This window comes from Lathamus discolor, chromosome 10, assembly GCF_037157495.1.
Source record: "Lathamus discolor isolate bLatDis1 chromosome 10, bLatDis1.hap1, whole genome shotgun sequence".
Lineage (NCBI taxonomy): Eukaryota > Metazoa > Chordata > Aves > Psittaciformes > Psittacidae > Lathamus > Lathamus discolor.
Window position 1 is genome coordinate 16,309,532 of NC_088893.1, and position 25,770 is coordinate 16,335,301.

General features: G+C 39.1%; 2 protein-coding genes across 7 annotated transcripts in view; both read left to right on the top strand.

The window, feature by feature from the left end:
- The window catches only part of GFPT2 (glutamine-fructose-6-phosphate transaminase 2), a 29,527-nt gene extending 22,252 nt beyond the window's left edge, over window positions 1-7,275 (top strand). For all 3 annotated transcript variants that reach the window (XM_065690443.1, XM_065690444.1, XM_065690445.1), the window contains 12 exons: window positions 521-600; window positions 890-1,007; window positions 1,670-1,833; window positions 2,342-2,437; window positions 2,543-2,640; window positions 2,982-3,102; window positions 3,424-3,581; window positions 3,718-3,832; window positions 4,383-4,510; window positions 5,124-5,291; window positions 5,708-5,869; window positions 6,423-7,275. In XM_065690443.1, coding sequence (XP_065546515.1) covers window positions 521-600; window positions 890-1,007; window positions 1,670-1,833; window positions 2,342-2,437; window positions 2,543-2,640; window positions 2,982-3,102; window positions 3,424-3,581; window positions 3,718-3,832; window positions 4,383-4,510; window positions 5,124-5,291; window positions 5,708-5,869; window positions 6,423-6,467 — 1,453 coding nt within the window. In that variant the 3' untranslated portion in view covers window positions 6,468-7,275. The remainder of the gene's footprint in view (window positions 1-520; window positions 601-889; window positions 1,008-1,669; window positions 1,834-2,341; window positions 2,438-2,542; window positions 2,641-2,981; window positions 3,103-3,423; window positions 3,582-3,717; window positions 3,833-4,382; window positions 4,511-5,123; window positions 5,292-5,707; window positions 5,870-6,422) is intronic.
- Window positions 7,276-9,107: 1,832 nt separating this feature from the next.
- MAPK9 (mitogen-activated protein kinase 9) overlaps window positions 9,108-25,770 on the top strand; it is a 28,043-nt gene continuing 11,380 nt past the window's right edge. For 2 of the 4 annotated variants that reach the window (XM_065690267.1, XM_065690271.1), the window contains exons 1-7: window positions 9,109-9,238; window positions 13,395-13,569; window positions 17,028-17,157; window positions 18,327-18,385; window positions 19,394-19,532; window positions 21,371-21,536; window positions 22,424-22,495. In XM_065690267.1, the coding sequence (XP_065546339.1) occupies window positions 13,448-13,569; window positions 17,028-17,157; window positions 18,327-18,385; window positions 19,394-19,532; window positions 21,371-21,536; window positions 22,424-22,495 (688 nt within the window). In that variant the 5' untranslated portion in view covers window positions 9,109-9,238; window positions 13,395-13,447. Of the gene's footprint in view, window positions 9,239-9,258; window positions 9,427-13,394; window positions 13,570-17,027; window positions 17,158-18,326; window positions 18,386-19,393; window positions 19,533-21,370; window positions 21,537-22,423; window positions 22,496-25,770 lie in introns of those variants that run through there. The other 2 variants (XM_065690269.1, XM_065690268.1) reach the window with 2 other exon arrangements.

Genomic DNA, 25,770 nt, shown 5'->3' on the forward strand with positions numbered 1-25,770 from the left:
GTGGGGTTTCTTTAATTTTATTTTAATCTCTTCGGTGTGGCATGTGAGCCTTATAATTTCAAAATGATCTGAATATTCTGTAGTTTCAGGTGCAGTAGTGATGGTTGACATTTCTGAATTTAAAAGGTTAAAGTTTGAAACAGTTTAGCGCTGGCTCACTAAAGAAGCAGAGCGAGCTTTGTTTAAATAAAGGTATTCAAACTGAGGCCTGCGCTAAGCTGTTTTGTGATTACTGGAAGGAAAACAACTAGTTCATATATGTTTTCCTCTACCTGGGTGTAGTTCGTGGGGAAAGACCAAGGCATTATGGTACTTATTCATATCATAATATTTGGCAAATCGTGCAGAAACAAGCCAAGTTTATATAATTCCTGCCACATAATGGCATTAGGATGAGGGTTGAGGAGAATCTTCCTCTTTAGGAAACTAGACGGGATATTGTCTTTCAACTTCACAGATGTCCTTTGACTGTTTTGTATGCACTTTTCTCCTTTTAAACTTGTGTGTTTTCCCTTTGTAGGAGAGGGAGTCCTTTGCTCATTGGGGTTAGGAGCAAGTACAAGCTCTCCACTGACCAGATTCCTGTTTTATATAGAACATGTAAGTTGAGAAATCCGATTATGTTATTTTTAAGAATGAAAATTGTTGTTACTTTACTGTTAGAAATTAGGTTAACTGGTCTTTCTACTATAAAACTACCATCTGATATCCCAAATAGCTTTTTAGCTGAGGATATTATATTTTTATACTGCTAAATGTGTAGTTCATGTAAAAATCCCATCCCCCCAAAATACTTGTGTAACTCTGATACCTTGAACCTGTATAGTCTGTAATCTCTTAACTTGAATAGATCTGGCTTTGCATTTAAAGTGTCTAATTTCCTTCATAGGCAACATTGAGAATGTGAAGAACATGTGCAATTCACGAATGAAAAGACTGGACAGCTCTACCTGCCTTCATGCTGTTGGGGATAAGGCAGTAGAATTCTTCTTTGCTTCGGATGCAAGGTAGTACAAGTGCTTAAGTGTTTCTCAAAATACTGTTTTTCTTTAGAAGTAAGATAGTTCTGGAAATCTTACACTGTACAATTGTTTTCTGATAGAATAGCTTCTAATCCAGGCAACTTCATAAAGCCCCCAGGCTAAGAATGTAAAATGTGAAGGCTTAACATCAGTGTTAAACATATGCAGTATCTGCCAGTTGTTAACCTCTGTATAAAATACATCCAGTGTATGAAGATAAGTTAGGTACAAATAGACACCATCGCCTGAGTATTTTGGCAAACTATAGGTTAGTCTAGGTTTTGGTATTTTAGTCTATCAGAGGATGAAATAGTTCAGCAGGAGTCTGGACATCAGGTATGCATTTATCTCAGAAACAAGATTGCGGCCCTTTTAGGGGTCCATCAGGTTGGCAAGATCAGATCAGCAAGAACTTGCTGATGCAAGATGCTGTGGTACCCGAGCCTTCTGCTCCAGGTTCCTGTGAGAGTGCAGGAGGAGCAGCAGATGGAGCCATTTCCTTTAAGATTGCTCTATCTGTAGTGATGTCCGAAAGGAAGATGGAAGGGGAGCTGGAAGTGCTGTATGGCATATTTAATTGCTTTGAATCCTGCTACGAGCTCTTACTGACATGTCAAGTTTGTTTTGCTTCTGTTTTTTTCCTGTAGTGCTATAATTGAACATACCAACAGAGTAATTTTCTTAGAAGATGATGACATTGCAGCAGTAACTGATGGGAAGCTTTCAATTCACCGTCTCGAGCGTTCAGCTAGTGATGATCCTTCCCGGGCCATCCAAACCTTGCAGATGGAATTGCAGCAAATCATGAAGGGTGGGTTGAACATCTGTAAGCAAGTATCATCAAAGACGAATATTGACTGTGTAATAGATAAGGCAAAAAACTGCTAATCTGTTGGGAAAATGACCTGATATTAAGGCTTTTTGTACTGGGAGTTGACAATTTCAAGCTTTAAGACCAAGGGAAGATGGGTGGTGTGGGACCCTACCCATTTTTAGCCTTGGAAAAGTTCTCAATATTTAGTGTTAACTAATATTAACATGTTATAGTTACTTTCCACTGTAAATGGAGAGCTGAAGTGCAATACAGAAGTTTACTTAAAAAGGAATTCAGTTACTTTGTCAGAGTTAAGAAATTAAACCAACCAAATAGAGGAACTACCAATCCCTTCCTTCTTCTCTCCTGTTCCTAAGCTTGTGTTTAAGCTAACACAGCCAAATTAGCTTGCTACTGCAGGTTATCTTAAAAGTTGACTCTTTTTAACTGTAATAGACTTCAAACAACAAACAGAAGCTTAACCATGTAATGTTTTTCTAAACAGGGAACTTCAGTGCGTTCATGCAAAAGGAAATTTTTGAGCAACCAGAATCAGTTGTGAACACGATGAGAGGCAGGGTGAATTTTGAGAGCAGCACAGGTAACTGAGAGCAGCCACTCAGGCTGCACTAAGCCTGCACATTTGGAACATGTTAGCTAGAACATAAAATACACCATTGATATATTCTTGCTCATTTGTTTACAGTTCTGCTGGGGGGGCTGAAGGATCACCTCAAAGAAATCAGAAGATGCCGAAGACTGATCATTATTGGCTGTGGGACCAGTTACCATGCTGCAGTTGCTGTATGTTCAGCCTTAGCTAAATGCATATATTAACTCATGGTTGCTGGGCTTATAGACAACAGCTTTTCATCTGCTTTTTCTTCTGTATCTCAAACTTTGGCTTTAATTGAGGGATCTCACCCTTTTAGTTTTCCTTTGTGCCACAATATTTATTAATGCTCTGATGCTGTTATCTACCATGCTAGAAATTCACTTTTTTTCACCTTGTTTTTTAAAGCTCTGGTATGCTGTAGTTACCAGTTATTATAACAAGAATCCATTCAGATTATCTCTGACTTTTAAGATATCGAGGCTTTTATGGGTGGCAGTATTAACAAATATTGTGTGCTGCTTGAATACAGACTCGACAAGTACTGGAAGAATTAACTGAGTTACCAGTGATGGTGGAACTTGCTAGTGACTTCTTGGATAGAAACACACCTGTATTCAGAGATGATGTGTGCTTTTTTATAAGTCAGTCAGGTAAGCTGTATTTACTGTTTGCCTTCACTTGAGTGCAAACTGTAGAATAAAAAGCCAATAATTTATTACTTTCTGCATGCTGCAAAGGAGGGTGATGGCTAATGGGCCAGATTTGGCTTGAATTCAAGTTTCTTTCCAGCTTGATTCAAATACATAGACAATTAGTGAGTGATGAAGGGTTGTTTTCAGTTGCATTTTGCGTTGTGGCTGCAGTTACTTAGAACACACTGTATAGAATTTTAATGCTTTTCAAGAATCATGCTTTTCAGGAATTAGTATTATCTTCTGTCAACCTGAAGTCAAGATGTAAATGTCTTCCAGGAGAAACTGCAGATACACTTATGGCCTTGAGGTATTGTAAGGACCGTCGTGCTCTAACAGTTGGCATCACAAACACAGTTGGAAGCTCAATATCCAGAGAAACTGACTGTGGTGTACATATCAATGCAGGACCTGAGATAGGTGTGGCAAGCACAAAGGTAATTGCTGTTCAGGGTTTGACTTTCATACTTCAGCCCTGTGGAATCCAATTAAAATTTTAATTGTAGCACTTCAAACTGAGCTCATACTAACTCTCTGCAGACTTAACTGCTAAATGTTTTGTTTTGTCTGCAGGCTTATACCAGCCAGTTCGTGTCTCTTGTAATGTTTGGCTTAATGATGTCTGAAGACAGAATTTCCTTGCAGAAAAGGCGACAGGAAATCATTAGTGGACTAAAATCGTTGCCAGGTATATTGATATTTTGGGGTTTAGGAGGGATAGGGGATGTTGTTTAATGGGCAATATAAAATACTACTGGGGCTGCTTCTTTCTCATTGAAGTTTCACTCTCCCCCTCCTCCTGAAAAGCTGACAATACAAGAAAAATGGGCTATTACTTTCTGCACTAATGGCCAATTTTACAAGTGCCCTTCCAAGAAAGTTGGCAGGAAGATCACAATTTTCATGGGTTGGGTTTTCTAATTACAGTAAAGTAGTTTTGTATGAGATACATTACTTGATCTCCTAAACTGGTGATTTAAAATGGATATTCGCAGCTTCCTTTAGAAATACAAATGGGATGTGTGAGCACTGCTTAAACCAATAGCCGCTTTAAATTTGTTACTGTAAATAAGGCTGGAGGAAAATATCCTTAAACTGCAGTCAAAGATGCAAAGTGAACGTTTGAATTATATTAACTGCATTTTATCCTGACAGATCATTAGAGCATCCTACTACAAGCAAACTATCTTTTCCAGTTAAAAAAAAATTTAATAGGTGCTTTTTGTGTGTCCCAATAGAGATGATTAAAGAAGTCTTGTCCTTGGATGAGAAGATACACGACTTAGCTCTTGAACTGTACAAACAAAGGTCACTGCTGGTTATGGGTCGTGGGTATAATTATGCCACTTGTCTGGAAGGAGCTCTGGTAAGAACTTCTCAATATATTGTTAGGTGTTGTTTAAAATGGGCTTTTGTGGTTTCTACAACATAGTTTATTTCTAATATTTCAACTTAATTGTGCTGCTGTAAATTGTACTGCAGTAGAACCTGCTGTCTGTAACTAAGAGTAGTCCTGTTGGATTGAACGCATAAGGTGAAGCTGGATACAATAATAATTTTCTTGTTTCTTTCACGTAATAAATAGTGTTAAAGGAATCTATTAAATATATATAGAAGCACAGTGTGCTGATGTTGATGAGATGGTCATGCAGGAAACATGAATTGTTATGAATGTTCTGGTGGCATGGACACACGTCCACCTCCTTCAGAAGTTTGAAATGTTAAACGTAGACTGCATTAGCCAAGGTTTTGCTGGGTGTTTGTTTCTTAAAGTTCCTGTTGATTACTCCATTTCTTTATCTGCAGTCAAGGGGCAAGCTCTGCTTCCTCCAGCTGACCTTTGAAAATACCAACTTAGTACCATGAGTCTGTATTTAAGTGGCAGATGTACACCTTCCTGTTTTGCTTCTTGTGGCTTTTATTTCTCATCTGATTTGCTGGTAACTCGATGACATTTGCTTTTTTTTTTTTTTTTTTAGAAAATAAAAGAAATCACCTATATGCACTCTGAAGGTATCCTGGCTGGTGAGCTGAAACATGGGCCATTGGCCCTCGTAGATAAACAAATGCCTGTTATCATGGTGATAATGAAGGATCCTTGTTTCACCAAGTGCCAGAATGCTCTGCAACAGGTCACTGCTCGACAGGTAAGCTGTTTAACTAACAGAGTGTATCGAGAAGGAGGTTGTGTATGATGTATTGCTGCCGGCTGTGCCTCAGAAAAAAGACATATTGGTGATTTTTTTAAATTGTTATAAATAAAACACTGTATCTGCATTGTAGGTAGTCATTATAGGTTACCAACACTAGTGAAAAGTGATTACATGTGGGTGGTTTGAGGTTTTTGGTTTGTTTTTGAGTACATGGAGTAATGTTAAAACTCCATAGGTTGAAAATATTCTGGTCTCACAAACCAGTGAATGAAAAACTCCTTAATGCAAGACCAGCGCTGTCTTTTAACTGCCTGAGTGCCTTCAAATATACTACAAGCGCGCTGTGAATGGATACTTCAAAGCGGTCCTAAGCCACCTCTTCACTTAACACTGCAAAATTTTATTTTCAGGGTCGTCCAATCATTCTGTGTTCTAAAGAAGACACAGAAAGCTCAAAATTTGCCTATAAAACCATTGAGCTGCCTCATACAGTTGACTGCCTTCAAGGAGTTTTGAGTGTTATTCCTCTCCAGTTGCTTTCATTCCACCTGGCTGTTCTCAGAGGATATGATGTAAGTGCTTTCTGTGTTTAGCACTCCAGTTAGTGCAGTTTTAAACTTCTATCAGTGTAAAGTGAGAGACTCAGTTATACGGCATACCTAAGAAGGAACTATGGTAATAGTGGAGCTTATAGCAACTGGGGTAGTAGGGGTGTCATTTCAGTGCTAATTCTTCAGCTGTATATTTTTTCTAATTGGTATCCTTCTAGTTAAGAGTGCAGATAGGAGTTTTTCAGAGAAATAAAACTGTGATATTGCACTTCAACATGAAATAGGTCAGTGCTTTGTACAGCTTAGTTTGACACTGGCTAGGTGTGTCAGTTTGATAATGATGACTGCGTTGGGAAGGTACCCTGTGCAAAACAAATATGTATTTGTTAGGAGGGCTTTGGAAACAAGAGCTGGATTCAACAGTGAGTCATTATCTGCAGTCTCTTGTGTATGTTAATGTGTCTAGAACAAAGCAGAACTCATTAGGATGTCTAAAAAAGCACACTAAATGAACTGTGAAATGCAGAATGTCAGTATTACTGTCAGATACTGAAAGTCTGTTTCTCCATTCTAGGTGGACTTTCCAAGAAACTTGGCCAAATCTGTTACTGTAGAATAACAGCCATGAACAGCTGATGGTTTTTCTCACCAGACCTCTGAGTTATACTTGTAGAAATGTGTTGTTCTGAATCGATAAGTACACGTTTTTCTAAAGAGAATGACAGTGCTAACTGGGAAGTGTCACAAGGATTTATCTTGCAGCTTTAAAAGCTTTTGATGTGCCTTGTATCCAAGTGCTTTTGCTATTCCTCTAAGTCCTGAAATTGCCAAAGAAGATAAAAATTGTTTACACATGGTATACTGAATGAACTTTTTTACTGTGCAATATATATATACAGCTCTCTTCAGAGTAACTGTGAACATTTTTTTTTTTAGCCTACACTACTTAACTAGTTTTAAAGATATAGTATTTATAACTACAATTGTATAGCTTTCTTTAAGTTATTTTTTTAGTACTTGCTTATCTGTAGCATTGGTAATGCTCAGAATGTAAATACTGAGCATGTTGACACTTGTGTACAGTTGTTAGGGGTTTTTTTTTTCTTACTTCAGCCTCAAACTGGAAACTTGTCCCTCTTCCTCCCCAGCTGCCCCCCCACCTTTGCATCTGTGTTTCATATTCAACCAGTCATTTGCAAAGCTCTCCTGTGGCTGTCAATTCCCCACAATGTTTTAAATTTCTGCTTCTTTCAACTAAGTATTTGAAAAGCCAGAGCAACATTTTGTTTTGTATGCCACCCCAGCTCTTATTTGCATAACATGTACAGTACAACAAAATAAGGGAACTGGATGTCTTTCAAGTGATGTTTCTGTTTGAAGAGTGTACAATGAGATTACAATGCAATTAAAAGATTATATAAATTCTTCTTTTTTGTGTTTCTTTTGTTTTGTTTTTTTTCTTGAACTTGACTCCTCATCTAGGGTCTGAACAGAAGTACAGCACCGTAGTACTCTGTTACAAGTGACAGTGTTCTCCCCTAGTCTTGCCTAAATCCCGATATCAGAGTTCTTTGTTTCTTGAGCTTGTTCTTCCTGTGTCACACAGGTCTCCCATGTAGGAACACCTCACTTTTCCTTATCCAGCAGCTGTATTGCAGAATAGTGTGTTAGGTTTTCGTAGCTTACACAAGAGTACAGGAGAACTCAGTTTGGTTCATCGGTGTTTTGCCAGGTGTGTTGAAACAATAGTGTAATCTCAGATTGTAGCTCCTACTGTAGTTGACACCATCTACTGATTAAACCTTTGTCTTTTTCCTTTTGCTAAGGCAGATGAATGGGGAAGAAATTTTCTGCAAGTAAAAATAGAAGCTGTGTTTATATAATTACATACGCTGTTGATGGTCAGAAAGTTGCCTCTTTGGCCAAGAAAAAAATGCCATAAATATATATTTAATATAGTATCATCTAAACTACAGACACTGGAATATATATAAGAAAACTCACTACCCTCTACCAGCAAATAAGAGAATGCTAAATACACCTTTAAGCTAGGACTAAAGCCTTATTTATTTAACTTATATATTTGCAAACGCACACTTTGCTAGTTGTGAACTAACTACCAACAGGAAGCATCTATGAGCCTTAATGAAATAAGGCTGTTACACAAAGATCTCTGTTCATTTGTTATTTTGGACCAGTCAGAAATCGTAATATTTGGCATTTTAGGAACTAAATCATTGACTTCTGAAGCTTTATTTATGATATTCCTCTACAGGCTTGCTTCTCACTGGAAATGTTTGAATGCTTATGTAGGTTAATAACTTGAAAGTGTTATACTAGCTTGTTGTAACAGGAGCTTCTTACTGGAAACTGCTCTAGTACTTTTTATAACCACATGAAAGAACCTAAATCATAACGAAATGCATAGTGATAATCTGACCTAGATGCCAAGAATATGTAACTGGGTACCCAGCATGTTTTGGTAAGTGATGCAGAGCCCTCTTTTACTGGCTGTCTAGAATTAGTAACTGATGTTATCTAGTCTGTGTGATACATTACACCGTAATTTTTTAATAAATCAATTTATTTTCCTAAAATCCTCTATGAGAACCAAAGCCGCAGAAAAGAAAGCTTGTTGGTCATGGGAGAGGTGAAAAATACATGGAGTTTATTTTTAGTCAGCACCTGTTTTAAAAAACAAGCGCTCCTAACATCAAGGCAGATGCTATGGTAATGTATAGAAAGCTTATGAGTTTTGAGTGGGGTCAAAAATAGCTGGGCTACCCTAAGGGGAATAAATCCTTTCCTTTCTGAACCATTCACTCTGAAAGACCCAGGGGAAGTTCATGCCCCAGTGATCATCGCAGAGGCAACAGGTCAGGGCTTGCAGCTGCATCACCATGTGTAGCGGGGATGGGCGCATTGCTGTCATCCCAAAGCCATGGGGTGCTGGTGATCACGGTGTGCTGTGACAGGCTGACAATGCTTGATGTCATTGCGCTGTAGCCACAGCAACTCGTGAAGAGGCACTACTGGGAAGATGACATCATAGCTATAGCTTGACGTTGATAATGACATCACGCCAGGGGAAGGGGGCTGCACCCAGATTGGGCCAAACGTCCCCATCTCCACTGCAGTCCTTCAGGGCCCTCCCGTATATAGCGGCTCTTAGGTCCCACCTCCGAAGCCTGATTGGTTGAGTTCCGCAGGCAGAGAGCTGTGATTGGTCTGAGGGGCTGTCTGTCAGGGGGCGTAGGCCTGCGCGGCCTGTGTGGAGCGCCGGGAGGCCATTGTGGCTGGGGCAGCTCCGAGCGCCGGAGGAGGAGGAGGCTGCTGCGGCCCGCGAGCGCCGCGCACGGTCCCGCCGGAGCCCAGCCGAGGGAGCACACGGTGAGGGAGGCCGCGGTGAGGGCACCCTGCGGGCGGCGGGGCCGCGACTGGAGTGGGGCGAGCTCCTGGCCGGGGGGCCGGCCCCGGGGCGACCGGAGTCCCCCGCTCCTCCTGCGGGCCCCGCCCGCCGAGGCGCTGGCAGAGCTGCGGTTCTGTGCGTGCTGCTGCCCCAGCCGAGGGGGAAGGAGGTGAGGGGGCGAGGCCGCAGGGCCCGGGGCTCGGGTTCTTCCTTCCGCGGGGCTGCCCTGGCCGAGCCCCCCGCCCTTCCCCGTGCCGCAGTGCCGCCCCCGGCCCGCTCCGCGCCCGCCGGGACTCGCCTGTTCTCCGCTTTCTCCCCTCCTGCTTCGTGTCCAACCCGGGGCGGGATCTCCCCTTGCTCCGCGCCCGCTGGGGAGGGCAGCGCGTCCCCGAGCAGCCGGGGGCCGTGGTGCCGCCCCGCCGGTGCCCCCCTGTGCACCGAGGGAGAGAAGGGAGCACTGCGGAGCGGAGGGAAGGGGCAGGCCTGTGGTGTGCGCGCCCCTCTCGGCGCAGCGAGAGCGACCCGGAGCTTTCCTGAGCACAGGCGGTCGCTCAGCAGAAGTTTCAGAGGAGGTGTAAGCAGCGCTCTTGCCCGGTTGTACGGCGGTTACATAATTCTACAATACCGAACCTGGTTACAGCATATACACGTTTAAACTTTTTCCCTTTCCCCCCCCCGGTTTACCTTCGCAGGGGTGCCGAGCTGCGTGCGCAGTTTGTCTGCGGTGTGTGTTTAACAGCTGGGTGATGCTAGAGCAGGTTGTTGGTAAAATCTTTGGTCAGGAATAGTTTGGGTTGCTTCGGGAAAAAAGGGGCTTTTCAAAGAGCTGACCAGATACACAGTGCCTCTAAACTCTGCCGTAACAGATTGGCGTTACTCAGCTACTGCTTTGCTACACTTCTTTAACAGGCTGTTCAAGGGTTGTGAGTGAAGAGATGGGAGGTAACTTGCTGTCACTTTGTAGTTGGGTTTATACCTGTTGATATATATTGCATTAAAGATTAAAAAAAAATAAAACAACCCAACACTATCGGATAATAGCCCTTAAAAGGGCACATCTGAATTTGAAGTGCATTTGCAAGGGTGAATAAGAGAGTGGGAGGAAAATAGTAATGGAATTTGCATATCTTTCCATAAATATATATTTATGTTCGTAGCCTATTCATTCTGTCAGCAGTAGAATGTTTATCTTGAGGCTTAAAAGTCAAGCTAAGTTTCTTGATGTTCTTATGCTTCATTGTCAGTAATAACATTGCTGTAACCAAAACAACTCTGGGAATGTGTTCCCAACTGCTACAACCTGTTTGTTTATAAGCTTTTGACTTGAAGATATCCAGAGGACGGATTTGATTAATGATAAGTTGCCATTTTAACAAATGCCTTTTAGGGAAGTGACTGTTCAATACAGGTTGTATGTTATAGTGCAGTTGCTTTCAACTTTTTAACATTTCTTAGTGGAGTTCCATATAACACCTCATAAGCCTACTGATGGTAGGTTTGGTGTGTGGTTATTTTTCTAGGTATCTTTCATGAGCAACAGGTTGAAAACCTGTAAGTTCCCTGTATGTGATGTGCTCAGTCAGCTTTGTTATATTAAAGTTGTATTAAAAACACCCCACAACATTCAGTTCATATGCATCTTGTGCGTGCTCTAAAATAGAAAAACATCTTGAAACTTTGGGATGCAGTAATATGTTGTTATCAGTGAGTAGGAGTGTGTTTGCTGACCGTCTCGACTTTTACATTTGCTGCTGGTCCTGCTTGCTGCAGCTAAGAAGCCATAAATTAAACTTAAATTTCAGAAATGGAAAGAATGCCTTCTTCCAAAAATTCCTCTAGAGGAGAAGTGTGGAGTATATTAGCTGGAGTGATGAATCGGGTTACTTCAGGTAGGAGAGTAACAGCTCAGGATTAAGAAACTCAATTGCTAGGTATAGTTTTCCTTTGAGCAATGGGAGATCTGTTGTTACTTGAGGGATCTTGCCCCCAAGATAGGCTGTCTGTCTGAAGTCCTATGAGCAGCGACCATCTGTAGGCACCTAACTGTACTTTCATATGTAATATGTCCTGATGCATATGAGCAGCTTGCAGCCCAAGTGAAAATTAGGGCTCAGCTTATGGACAGGATGGTTATGTACACACAGAATTGCTGAGGATGTCAGAATACATAAAACCTGTGTTGTGATGCCTCATTCCCTCCCTTGGTCTTGTCTAAAGAGCTTATCCTGATACCTAAATGATTTTTAAAAGATGGCTTTATGCAGACAACGTTCTTTAAACGAAGGGTTTCTCTGGTTCAGGATAACTTCATTTTCCTCTACTTATTTATCTCTGTTATAGAAAAGTGTTTCATTAACCCATGAAGAGGCACAACATAGTTCTAGTGTAACAGGTCTTTAGCTTGATATCCAGCTTACACAAATTCTTTGCTTTTCTGGTTTTGTTCTCTAAGTCCTTTTCAGAGACAGGATCTTAATCTTCCAGCCATACCTTTGTTCATTTTCATATGTTTCCTCCTAGCTGATCCTGGTTTGTTTGTTTCTTTGTTTGTTTTTCTTAAGCTTCTAAGAGGAAATGGCAAGTAAACTTGCTTCCTAAATTGGTGCTGCAAATGACCAAGCCGATCTACTTCTTAAAATGATTAGATTTTGAGAACCTAGAAGGTAAAAGGGACTCCAGACATTTCTTGAGAATCCCTTAAGGCTAACCATGACCAGTTCAGTTTAAACCCAGTCTTTATTAGGATTTGTAGGTCTTCCACCTGTTTTACTTGCAGATTTGTTGGGAGTTCATCTGCTGGTGTAAGCCATGGAAAAGATGCTGCTCTGTCCTTCGTGCACCTAGGAAGGGAGAGGTCCAAATTCAAATTCTTGAAGCAACCAGAAGCTATTCATGTGGCTGTGTGTCCTTCTAGGATGGGCTTCTGGGTTGCTTTTGAGGCTTTTCTCTTTTGCATTGGCTCATCAATGTTTTGTAGGCCAGTGAAGAGAGAGACTAGCTGCTCTTTCCTTAGCTAAACCAGGCACTGTGCAGGCTGGTGGCTAGGACAGCTGCTCCGGGGGAAGGCGATCTGCTTTCATTTCCTGTTTCAAGGAACACTTGGCTGTGTGATTTACTTTGGGCTGTAATGACATTGCTCGTCATAGTGAATGTGAAATTAGAAATGGGAGCATTTGTTAAAGACCTCTTCAGTAATTACTGAGGTACATTTCTTGTAAGGTTTGCAGAGGGATGGAGGGCCAGAAATACTACAGGTCTGTACTCATTACTGTGGCACTTCAGAACTAAAGAGGTTTAGTCCATTGCCTTGCTCTCCAGTGTAATTACCTACTTCTAATTCATTGACAGATGAATATAACTTATTCTCTATGATAGAGTGGAAGTCTCTCAAACTGTAGCACAAAACTAATTCTAATAGGACTGTACCTATGCCAACTGACAGCATAGTATGTTATGGTGTGTTTAAAATGGGAGGGAGGATGGGTGGCAATAGGTATGGATCCGGCAAGGGTTGCCTGGCAAAGATAGGGAGGCAGAGCCCTGCTTGAAATTTCCTACTGGACTAAGTTGAAAGGGATGTTGGAGAAACTGCCATGGGAATTTCGGGGGCAGTTGTTTTGTTTCAAGCCTGTTTTGCAGTTGTAATCAAGTTTTTCATTATAACCATGTCTCATCTATGTCTGTAGACTCGGTGGGTTTCTGCTGTTGCTTTTATCTGTGTTATCAGTGCTTGAAACACCTCTTTTTTTTTTTTTTTTTTTCCCTGTAGTACAGACATTACTACAGTCCTAGAACGTAGCAGTAATTCTAAGTTAGGGAGTAGCCTTCAAGGAGTAGAGAGTTATTGGATTTGGGTGGTTTTGTTTGCTTTTGCAGTTGTTTACTTAGCTGCTTTTTGTTTTAGCAATTGGAATAGAAACATGCAGTTACTTAAAGCCGTGAAGGCTGTAATTATTTTCTGTCTGTCTGCAAGTATTTTTCATTAGCAGTGGCAATACACAAAGTTGAAAGGATGCTTATTTAATGGTGTGCTATTGAAAAATTCATATGTATTAAAATATGTATAATATATTTTCCATCTTGTCTACCTGAAATTAGTGAGAGATTGAACATTTGTTTTCTTTCTTTTTCTTTAAGATCTTGAAAACTTTACTGGGTCCTTGAGAGAGAAAACTACATGACACTACACCATGAGTGACAGTAAATGTGATAGTCAGTTTTACAGTGTTCAAGTTGCAGATTCAACATTCACTGTACTAAAACGTTACCAGCAATTGAAGCCCATAGGATCAGGGGCACAGGGCATTGTTTGGTGAGTAATAAATACATTCAATCTCTGTTTTACAGTTTTTATATTTGAATGAAGTATTGAATGTATGTGCCAGAATGTTAAATACTGTTGATAATTTCTGTCTCTTGCTACAGGGTTGTGGACTAAATAAATTCTAAAACACCTGCTTGCTGTAGCTCATGTGTAAGCCTTTTTTGTTTTGTTTTTAGGGTAAGATTAATGTTTGCTTAGCTGCATATAATAAAATGGTCAGCAAATTTCCTTCTCATTAACCACTTTATTTCTGTTTCTAGTTGTCACATTCCCCTTGTAGTTATGATATTGCAGTGTAAGGTATGACAATGAGAGATTCTGGGTTTTACTCGTTTCTTCATCATGGCCCCCTTTCTTTCCCCCCTTTTATTCCCGATCACTCCTATCCATTTCTAGGAGCCATCAATGCAGTGCCTTGCCATTAACTGGCAGGATGAGACAAATCAGTGTCATTGTCACTCCATGGATTAACCAGAAAGGGATGCTGTGTGAGGGGTTGGGCTGGCCGGCTCTTCCTTGGTGTGTCACCTCAGCTATATGTCCAGCCTCCACTGGCCCAGGATGGGAGAGTCAGTAGTCTGATCCTGAACCTTAGTCTCTTGTATGGCACCACACCTCTGGGCCAGCTAAAGGTAAACATTTTCAAATGTTTTTTAGACTGCAGCAATCCATTCTACACGACTTAGTGCCAGCCCATGTTTTGTTGGGCAAAGCTTACTTGGTAACAACAGAAATGTTTATTGATGCACTAACTGAGCAAGCAGCCTCCCAGTACCTAAAGGGCCAACAAGAAAGCTGGAGAGGGACTTTTTATAAGGGCAAGTAGTGATAGGACAAGGAGGAATGGCTTTAAAATGATAGGGGAGATTTAGGTTAGATGTTAGGAAGAAATTCTTCCCTAAGAGGGTGGCGGGACACTGGCACAGGTTGCACAGAGAAGCTGTGGCTGCCCCATCCCTGACAGTGTTCAAGGCCAGGCTGAATGGGGCTTGGAGCAACCTGCTCTGGTGAAGGATGTACCTGCCCATGGCAGGGAGCTAAATGATTTTTAAGGTCCTTTTCTAACTCAAACCATTCTAATATATGCTCAGGACTTTTCTAATGTTAGACTTGATCACAACACATGGTGGGCTGTTCATGCATTCAATCCAGTCTGTGGTTTCTCTTCATCTATAAATTTTGCAGAATAAGTATGATGACTCATGTCTTGTGAGCAAACTCCTTATACGGCACCTGCCCGTGTCTTTTTGGCCTTCACATAAGTGCAATAAGTTATATATGTAGGAAAGGAATGCATTTTTGTGAGAACATGTCTTTAAGTTACTTAGATATCTCTGTTGTCCTGCTAATAGGTGAAAAATAACCAAAATGAAAACATTGTATTTCATTCTTTAGTAGGTTGAATGGTGAGGGGATAGGCATACTAGATCTTGGTTATTAGTGTTTGGGTAAGATTTAGTGTAGTGCTAACATCTTCCAGGTATAAATATTCTTGAAGTTATGCTTGTTTTAGATGACATGCAGGAATTTAGGGTGGCTGTAAGCATTCCTCCTTTCATTACAAGTGGTGCATTTCTAAACTATATGACTTAAACTAGATGTCTGCTTCAAAATGAAGCTCAGGTAGCGTCAGAGTCACTGTTTTTGGGGGAGGAAGATTTGATTTATTGACTTGTTTTGAGAATACTTGATTTATGGAATAGCAGAATGAAACACTGCATAAACTCTCATCTTCATGTGAAATATCTGAAAACTATGTCCAAGTTGAAGAAGGTGCAAACCCCTAATTTCTCCTGGAACTCATTATAATATTAAAAAGAAAAATACAAAATACTAGGATATAAAATGTAGAAAACTCCATGTACGATGACTATCCTGTTGTATTTGGCTGGAAAAATTGTCATTAATCATCCAGTGTTTAACATAAATACAAGGAAAGGTATTTCTAGAGTTTTGTGTGTGGGTTTTATTTTTTGGTGAGACCTGTGATTGGCTTGAACAGCTAATTCATGCAGACCCTGTTGGTTGTTGATTTTTATATCAGTTCCCAGGTGTAGTTAGTCATTAACATGTGCAGTACTTGTCATTTACATATGTCTTCTGGGGGAAGTGAATACTGAAACACCAGGGCTTTCATATTTGGGAGGCAAATAATTTCTCCATTTGTCTGGTCAGTTGCCTTCCTCCCATTTTGTGTGTTGTTTTGCACAGACATAAAGGTTTTAAATCAGAGAGTGATCATATAATTGAATTATGACATATGTTATTTCACAGAACTAAGCTGAAATAAATGCTAGCAAGCTTTTAGTGCAAGTGGCACATTGATTCAAATTTGGGACATGCTTCCAAGAAAACATCTCATGGGTGAGCCCTGGTGTTGCTTTTCCCAGTAGGGAAAATAACGACTTGGTGCTGATAAACTTCATGAGTATTGTTATCACAGGGGAGCTGTACTGTTTGTAAGAGTTCTGTAATTTGATGGCTCTTTTAAGCCTGGTATTGTACATATCTTGATGAAGTAGGAAAGGATCTCATAAAGAGGTTAAATATGCTTGGAAAATATATATGAATAAGAATTCTTTCCTACCTTATGAAAGTAACATTAAATGGAAATAGAGTAATGCGGGAATCCTTATTTAAAACTGGAATTATACAAAGATTGGAACTCTTGAGCAGTTTGTAGTGTGAATTCACATATATTTTGCCCAAGAGTCTGTAGGTTACTAATGAAGAATATTCCCCCTTCAGTCTTGTTCTTTGTATGCAGATAATTTAGGTTCTTACAGCTATTAAAGCAAGATTACACCTTGACCTTAAACTGTAGAGATAAAATTAATGGTTGTGTTCACTTTCTTAAACTCTTGTATTCCTCCCTGCAATCAGGTTTTCATATTTCTCAATTCTATGGATTTTCCCAAAACCAGTTGATGAACGTAATTTTATGCTACACACTGCAATTGTCCATAACTATTATCCAGATACAGGAGAGTACTGATGCTGCAGAACGGATCAAAGAGATGTGGTTGTGACTCTCCTTTAGCAAAGATAAATTTCTATTGCACATATTAAGTGGTTGTCAGTCAGCAACACTGTCAAAAATATTCAGCAATACAGATGAGGCAACTGAAATGCTGCTTGATTTTTTAATTAGCTTCAAGTATTTTTAGATCTTGCGATTTTGAATGTGAGTTTTGAGTCAGCAGATTTGGTCTTAAGACAGAAAGGAGGGCAGGAAGACATCTGATGAGTGTTAGTGCCTTCTGTTTAACCTATGTGTGTCTATTAAAGGATGTGTAGATTTTAAAGGATGCTTGTTTTCTAAATGAAAATTACATGAAGGCAGTGAATAGGCTTTGTCACAAATCTTGATTTCCTTCCTTACTCCTCACTTTTTCTCTCCCTCAAACAGACTTCAACTTACGTTGTTTGTCTTTGAAAACTTCTAGTGCTGCGTTTGATACAGTCCTTGGAATAAATGTTGCTGTAAAGAAGCTGAGTCGTCCTTTTCAGAATCAAACCCACGCAAAAAGGGCTTACAGAGAGCTTGTTCTTTTAAAATGCGTCAATCACAAAAATGTAAGTTTGGCTTTGTGTTTCTCCCCCGTTACTGTCAATTGTCAGGAAAAGCTCAGCATTTGTAACCAAAGTAATGGAAAAATAGTGAGAGAAAGACTGGAAAGTCTGGCTGTTGGTAGTGCACTTCTCCACAATGGATGGTTTAGCTCTTCGGAGAGCTGTTTGGCATGTGAAGTGCCAGGATGAGGAGGTTTTTGCTATATTGTTGGTATAGGTTTACTGTTAGTTTCAGCTTTATAGTACTGGCCTTGCTGTATTACATTTGCCTTTTTAAGCCGTCCTGCAACAAAGTCTGTCTGGCAGTGCGTTCGTTTGTGGTTTTGGCTCTTGTAACTGCACTGTAGCGAAATCTTCTGAGCTTAGATGAGGTTGTCATTAAATACAGTATTTAAGTGGTGGGGTCTGCAGGGGTGCAGCGCTGCCTAACAGTTTATTGGTAAACAGAAGTGAAATACTGTGGACAATGCATATATTGAAGTCTGGAACCTTCTAAAATAACAAGCCTTAATGTCAATACCTTAATGTTTGAGTACAAGAATATAAGGTTTACGTGACAGCTGTGTTCTGATACTAGCATGAACTAGAAACATCGCTGATCGTTGGAAGTTGTACCCTCAGGACTCAAACTTCCTGGAGTCAATCAGCCTTTTGGGATTGATTTCAAAGCAAGCTTTTGTTGAAGTCCAGAAGTAGCAGAATAAAAGCAAGTTGGTTATTAAGGATGGCAGTACAGTAATTTTAGCAGTTCTTCTGGAAACAGTACATCATAATTCAAGTTTAATGGGATGGTGTGGGGCACCTCTGTGTACGTGTTGTTTGACAGCCTTGGTTGAAATTCTTTGCATCACATGTGTTTTTAAAACCAGGGGTTATTATTTATGGGCAAAAAATTGGATATATTTCAGTCGCTGGGGAACCAAGATAAGAGGTGTCATGTAACTTTAAAAAGAAAAAACTGGTTTTGCCCTTAGTTCCTTTGGCATACATGCTGCAGTTCTGAACTATTTCTGAATTGGCAGGTTTTCAGCACATGTCAGCTCAGTGAAGCCAAGTAATATTCAAATTGTATATAGTAACAGCGTGCATTTGATTTTGTATAATAACTAATGAGATAATGGATTTTTATGTGAATTTTTATGTGGAATTTTCTCCTAATTTTTATTTTATAGATAATAAGTTTATTAAATGTATTTACACCACAGAAGTCACTAGAAGAATTTCAGGATGTGTAAGTACTAGTTTTTTTGTTTTAATTTTCCTGACAAATGCTGCCCCAAGCCCCGGAGCTCTGTTTCCAGTATCCTACAGAATTCACACTTGGAAAATAAAGGGTAGCTGAAAGCTGAATTTAGCCTTTAATTAGTTGTTATTTCTAGATTTTTTTTATGAAAGATCAAGAAAGTTATTTCACTCCATGCATATCATGGAAGTGGGAAATAAAAGTGTTATTCACCTTTCAGTCATCTGCCTGCCATACTTTGCTGATTGCATAGGCATCTGATTTGCGTGCATTGTCCTTTAGCTAAATGGGTCACTGCAGGATAATAGCTCAGTCTTCATAACCTGATACCATTTTTTTGCCATGCCAGTCACATCAGCACAACAGTATTTTTGGCCTCAATTAAGAACTGGAGATACTTCTTATTGATGCAAGCAATGTCAGTTGGTCTAGAAAGGATTCATGGCAGTTTAATTGGTGGAGTATTCATAGATTCCAGTGAATGCGCTGTTGTGGTTTGTGAATGGGCTACTTGGATAAACGGGAGTGTGTGTGTATCTGAAGTGGATAAGCAGAGGATATTTCAACTTGAAAATTAATTATATCTTCTTAGTTCTTGTTGTGTTTTTCTTATTTAAAAAATAGAATACAGTGAAAGGAAGCATCAGTTTTTGATACATTGCAGTATCTGCAATTTCTGTATCAGCTTCAGTCAGTCTTAGTTTTTCATGGTGCATAAATTCAGAATTATTCTTCTGTATTACTGTGTATAAAACTAGAGGAATTCTAATCTCAGATGGACTAATGAACACTTGATTTTTAATAGACTACTTAATTTGAATAGATAACTTGATTTTGAAACTGGTCATACATGGTTCTTCTAATCATAAGCTTTTTAACACTTACGTTAGCAAAGCAGATGACTTTTATTAAACATCTAAGCTTAAACACTAAGCTTAAACCTGATATGAAAAGTAAGACCTGAGTTTTCTTAATGCTTTCTTTCTTGTGCTGTAGATATTTGGTCATGGAGCTGATGGATGCAAATTTGTGCCAGGTTATTCATATGGAATTGGATCATGAAAGAATGTCTTATCTTCTTTACCAAATGCTGTGTGGTATCAAGCATCTCCATTCAGCTGGTATCATCCACAGAGTAGGTAGTATTAGATCGTTAACAATACTTTTTATGAACATAATTTTTCTCAGGAAACGGGGGGAAGGCAAGGGGTTGCAGTTTTCTAAGCGTGTATTTCTTTCATTCATAAGAATATTATTAAATCTGAAGATCTTTCTAGTTCAAAGATAAAAACTGTTGTAAATAGATCTTAAATCAGGTTAGCTGAACTGATTAAAAGATAAAACATGAGTATCTGTGGACCTTTCAAACTACAAAAGAATGAGTCTTAAAAAGTAATGTTTACCTCTTAAATATCTCTATCCTCGAAGATGCTCAAAAGCTTGGACATGTGCCTGGGCTGCTGCCTTCTATTTTCTGCTGCTGCTTTTATCTATTTATTTCATTACTAGTCTGTTTAACAGTTCAGCTTCTTTTCTGTTCCTTTCCGTTTCTTCCCTGCTTCCTGGACATACTTGTCTTAAATGTCTGTCTTTTGCCTGGTGTCTAAAAACTCTATCCAGTTATAGTTTAATGTGCTTTTTTCTTTTATGTTCAATCCATAAACATGATTGAGAAGCTGTGTAAATTTCAACAAATCTACTTCCTGTAGATCTTTGCTGAAAAAAATCTAGCATGAAAATCCTGTGGTATGAGCAAGGAAGTTTATATATAGTTGGCTTATGTGTATCCAGGTGGTCTTGGTACCGGGTGTTCCTAAAATAATGGAGTGAGGTGTGCAAGAGCCTGGAGCAGGGGGGGACTTGGAACTCCAGCTGAATTCCACCTGACATGGTGAATGTGATTTGAAGCTAAAAGGAAGACAATATTTGCTGAGAAATTTGAGCTCATATGGTCTAACATAGTGATCAACAGAGCTGATACTGGTTGAACAACAAAATGGACAATGAGAGGAACTGCACAGTGAAGCGTGAAGTTATTTGAATGGAGAAGCTGAAGTGGTGAGCATTAGGTTGGGTTAGTTTAGGATCAAAATAAAATGACCTTTCTGCAGCGGAAACTCTTTATTGAATAGACGTCTGGTTTTGAAAAGAAACCAGGCTGGGGAAGGAGCAGAGCTGGGATAGTTCAGAAGCAATGGAATAGTAGGAATTGCATCTAGAAATTACTCAGACTCTGTGACTGGAGTCAGTTCAGTAGTGTTCTGCAGAACAGTTGTTGCCTGAAATGTGCAGAACCATGTGAACTATTTGCATGTCCCCATCTCCTTCAAGAAAAGGAAGTTCTGTGCCTGAGAACATGCTTTGTTTTCACTAGCTCTGTGTTCCTTTGGGCACAGTAATGACTGTCCCCATTAAGCACATCTCCTAAAGTAATCTATTTTTTTCCTCACTCATGAGTTACTTAGTGTTTGCACTATATCCTAATTCTGTGAAATTTGCTAATCACTATAATGCACGTGGCTTATCTGTTATCAACAAATACAATTTATTAATGCTTTGTGTGTTGAGATACTCCTTTTCCTGCACATAAATGCCTTATGGATGATGATGTCTTGAGGATCTATGCCCTAATAATGACAGTGTTTGGAACCTAGTATCCTTTACCATGCAACTATTCATGTGTAAAATAGGTCCACGTATGTGTTTAAGGAAGCAAATGTATGTAACTATCCTACCAGAGCACAACTGGATAAAATAGACTCTGCAGACAACTTTGATTCTGGTTTTCCCTGATTTTTTTCTGAGTGCTGATCTGTGCACTATTTAACTTGTCTTTAGTCTGTGTATAAATAAGCAGATATATCAGAACAGGAATAGACAGTTGTTATTGAACTGGTGCATGTTGACTGGGGGTGGTGGTGGTGTATTATTGTGCATGTTGATCCTTCCCTAACTGCAGTAATTTCTTGTTAGGATTTGAAACCCAGCAACATAGTAGTAAAATCAGATTGTACGCTCAAAATCCTTGATTTTGGACTGGCAAGAACAGCATGTACTAACTTTATGATGACTCCATATGTAGTAACACGGTATTACAGAGCACCAGAGGTTATCCTTGGAATGGGATATAAAGAGAATGGTAAGTTGCTGCAATAACTCTTTAAATCCTTTGTCTGAAGTGTAGCTGTCTCAGAACTTAACAGCTTTGAAAGGAGGAGGGAGGGCTGATTTCCCCCTGCCATGTCTGTTGTTAAAGTATGTTAATCATAGTAGTGGAAATAACAAAAATTACACTGTAATAATTCAGGTGAATATAATAGTTTTCTGCTCTGTGTGTATTTTATTCCCTTTCCCCTTCTATTGATGTATCTTTTTCATGTGTTGTCCTGTTGTCTTGTTGACTTCTATGCTAGTACATCTTCTTGCTTTATCACATGGGCTTGGGGATACCATGCTTTTTTTTATACATGTCACTTTGGTTGTGTAAAACTAGGGACTCAGGACCTTGCTGGGCTACTGATAATGAAAATGAAAAACGTTTAATGGACCAGGCAGCTTGTTGTGCAGCAAGTGCAGATGTGGATCAGAACTTTAGTAGAGGCTGTTCTGGATAGGACAAATAATAATCTGCAGGACTATAGGAATACAGTGTGAGCTTACAAATAACTAACTGTGGTATTTAAAAACCCTCTTTAATCTTTTGTCCTTGTTGCACCTAACATATGATAGTGGATATCTGGTCTGTTGGGTGCATTATGGCAGAAATGGTCCTCCATAAAGTCCTGTTCCCAGGAAGAGATTGTATCCTTCTTCATGGTTGTTTCAATAAAAACTGATTGTATTTCACAGAATGCTAATAGCAAAACTCAACAACAGTCAGTTGGTGTTGATATGATTGAAAATTCATGTTAGCAGTTTGGTTTTCCACATTGTTGTGTTTTATTGTAGATGCTAGATGTTTTTGTTTGTTTTCCTCACTTTTGTTCATGATACTTCATAATTTGACCATTTCATTTTTACTTTCAGTTGATATCTGGTCAGTTGGGTGCATCATGGGAGAATTGGTGAAAGGTTGTGTGATATTCCAAGGCACTGATCGTATCCTTCCCTAGTCATCCTTGAATCCCCTTCCACTTTCAACAGAAACACAATTCTTTTAATCTGTATAAGTATAAAAGCATAAACAATATTTTCAAGAATATGTTTTAATAGATCTACTGTACTATTTGAAATTAGTGTCATTAACCAAATTGTAGAGCTTTCCATTTTATTTTCTTAGTAGACTGTATTTAATGTACTTTGAACTGGTTGAATCCATGGAATTCATATTAAGAGCTTCAGCTTTTATAATTTAAGAAAGGATACTGTTAGGTTTAAAAAATAAATAGCAGTAAGTATATTTTCTTCTTTGTAGATAATAAGTTTTACAAGAAAAAGACTACAAAGTGCCTTTTTACTGTGCATGGATTTTGATATTTATTTGAACAATAGACTCCTTTTATTGTACAGTTCAGTTTGTCAGATTTTTCTCTTGCTTATTAGCACTTGCTGGGCAAGAGTGTCCTAATTGCAATTACACTGCATGAGAAATCTTTTGTTACTCTTATTTCATGTAAAAAGAAAACCTTTTTTCTTTTTAAAGTTTTTGCATTCTATGAAAATCTTATTTTGGACTTACTTTTTGTATAAGATTATTCCTCCATTTCTCCCTCCAATATTTTTGACCCAGATCTATCTCCATAAAATCCTGCTTTCTTGTATGATAGTAATAGTAGGACATTTTACTGTATTAAAAACAAACCCCTCATATCTATGTTTTCATGCCTTAGAGATTCGAAATCTCAAGTCTATACGCTGTTTTAAGTAAACAGAAGTGATCATTTACTAAAGTAAATGTTCTTTGAAGGTTTTGATATATTTCAAAATCTTTCCTTAGAAACATTTCAAACTTTTGACTCACTGTCAAATTCCAATTCTAAAATTTGGAATAAAACCAATTTCATCTTTTATAAATACTGTCTTACAAAGTAGTAGTGTGGTGGGACGAGATGTTCTGAATTGATGAGCAAATAAATAGAATCCAGATGATATACTTAAAGCACAATTGCCAGTTATGCCTGTAGGTCATATGAAGCTACAGCTCCTTGTGGTCCAGGGTTTTGAAGACACTATATTTTTGCTCATCAGCAAGAAGTTGAGTCCACCACTAAAAATATCAAGTATGTGTTCACAGGTATCAGTGTATCTTGTAGAGGAGGACTTTCAATTTCAATGCTAAATTTCATGACACTAATCTTCAGCAGCTGATCATGCATTATTTAGTAGTACAAACAATTAATTGTTAAATAAGTCTTTTGTTTTCCACCTTTCTTCCTTTCTATACTTATTGTTTTACCTTTTGAAGCCTTCAGACCAACCTAACACAATTCTTCATGGATGTTATGTCTGTCACCTGCATGTCAGCATGAGCTATTTTGAGTTATTCATGAATAAATGAAGGAAATTTTGTCCATACTTGTTGATTAAGCAAGTATTATCTGTGGTTTTCTGGAGGTCACTGAAGTTCCACCAGTCTGTGTTTCAAGGAGTCTTCTCCCCTGGTATCTTACCAAAGTGCATAGCTGTGCTTACAGGGGTTTTTACTTCTTGTAAAACTTTCAGTTCTCTTTAATGTGAAATACTGATAACTGTTGTTGAAACTTCTCCTGAGTGATGACTGCTTCAGTCAGATTGTCATTTTCTTTTACCTTCAGCTGCAGGGTTTTTTTTTGGTGGTGTGGTTTATGGGCAATGCTGGTGTAAACAGCCATGAAGTGTTGCTTTTTTTGTTTGTGTGTATGCTTGTTATACTTCAACTGAAAACTGACTTAGTATTTGGGGATTTACAGCAATGAATCAAGTTCAGCATGTATCTTCCCATGGAGGTCAACAGGATTGTCAAGACACTTAGAGTAGTGCTCTGTCTGGGTAGAGTGACGTGCTCTGCATAGCCAGCATGATGGATGCACTGGAGCTGCTCCTGACTGGTAGTGTGAGGACCTCAGTTACTGGCAGTGGCTGTTGCACTAGAAATAACAAATGTAGAAAAACCAGGCAATGTAGTTACCTAGGATGAAATAATGGAAACCTAGCAGCACCACAGTGGTTTTAATGCTCTTCCTGACCAGATGGTGAAGGAAACAATTTGCCTGACTCATGCAAAAAGCATGAGGGGGTACTCATGCTTACTTGGGGACGATCATGTTTTATTGTGATTGTAATAAGGACTGTTTTCAACTTTTCTTCCAGAGTCCCTGAAAGTAGGCAGATATACTTGGCAGGAGCTAAAATTCTGTTCTTTTGACCCCGAGGTCGCTAGAACAGGAAAGGTAGTTTGTCTGCAGGTTGCGAGGTTATTCACACAGCATGTGCTGCCTGCTTTACATGGAAATTACCGTTTTCTCCCATTTGAGTTTCTGATAAAAGGCTTAACTTATTTCAAGTTCAGTCCTACACTGAGGGTTTATTTTTATTTTATTTCAGCTTTCAGTATCTGTAGAGCACTTTAAACAATCCAACTGAGACATTTTTTTCCCCTGTTTTTATTACTGAAGTGGGATAGGTCATGAAGTTTTCCATCCCTCCCTTCTGTGCCCTGAGACTACAATAGAGTGGGCTCAGTTTGAGTGGTGTTGCTCAAAGAAAAAGCAACTTCTTGAATCTAGATTGGTGGAGATCTCACAGAAACCATTTTTCCAGCTAGGAACAAAATTTCCTGTTGTATGTTAAAATTTCGTTTGTATGTGCTTTGTTTTAGCATGAGAGTTAACAGTATTGACTTCTTAATTTTGATTTGAATACAGTTTTTCCATTAGAATGTATTCAACAACAAATTTTCAATCTTCATATCAGAAGTCTAAAGTCTTAACATGAGGCATTGAGTGTATGTATATTTCTAGCTGAATTCTTGGCACACTAACTGAAATAGAAGTACCTAAGTGTTTTTATAATACATCTTAATTCAAAGTGCAGCAAACTTACTGTTTCATTACAAAATCTATCTATGAGAATGGATGGGTTGATCATGAATTTAGCTAGGACATTTTGCAAGGTCAATGGTTAGACTCTGCTGGAATTGCACATTCTTTTTATCAGGAAAAAATGTACATCTGAGTAAACTTAAGTATCAGGAATATTAACTACAGTGTCTTCTGAGTGTGATAAATGAGCTTTGTTACCTCAGCGAGGCTTATTCAGAGCAGACTCTGGTATCTCTGTAACCGATGTCACTGTGTCTAGGAGAAATGCCCTCACTTGAAAGCAGAAGGAAGGGGCAGTCCAGAAGAAACATGAGGCACAATTTCAGCTTGCAGCTTGTAAATGCAACTTCCATA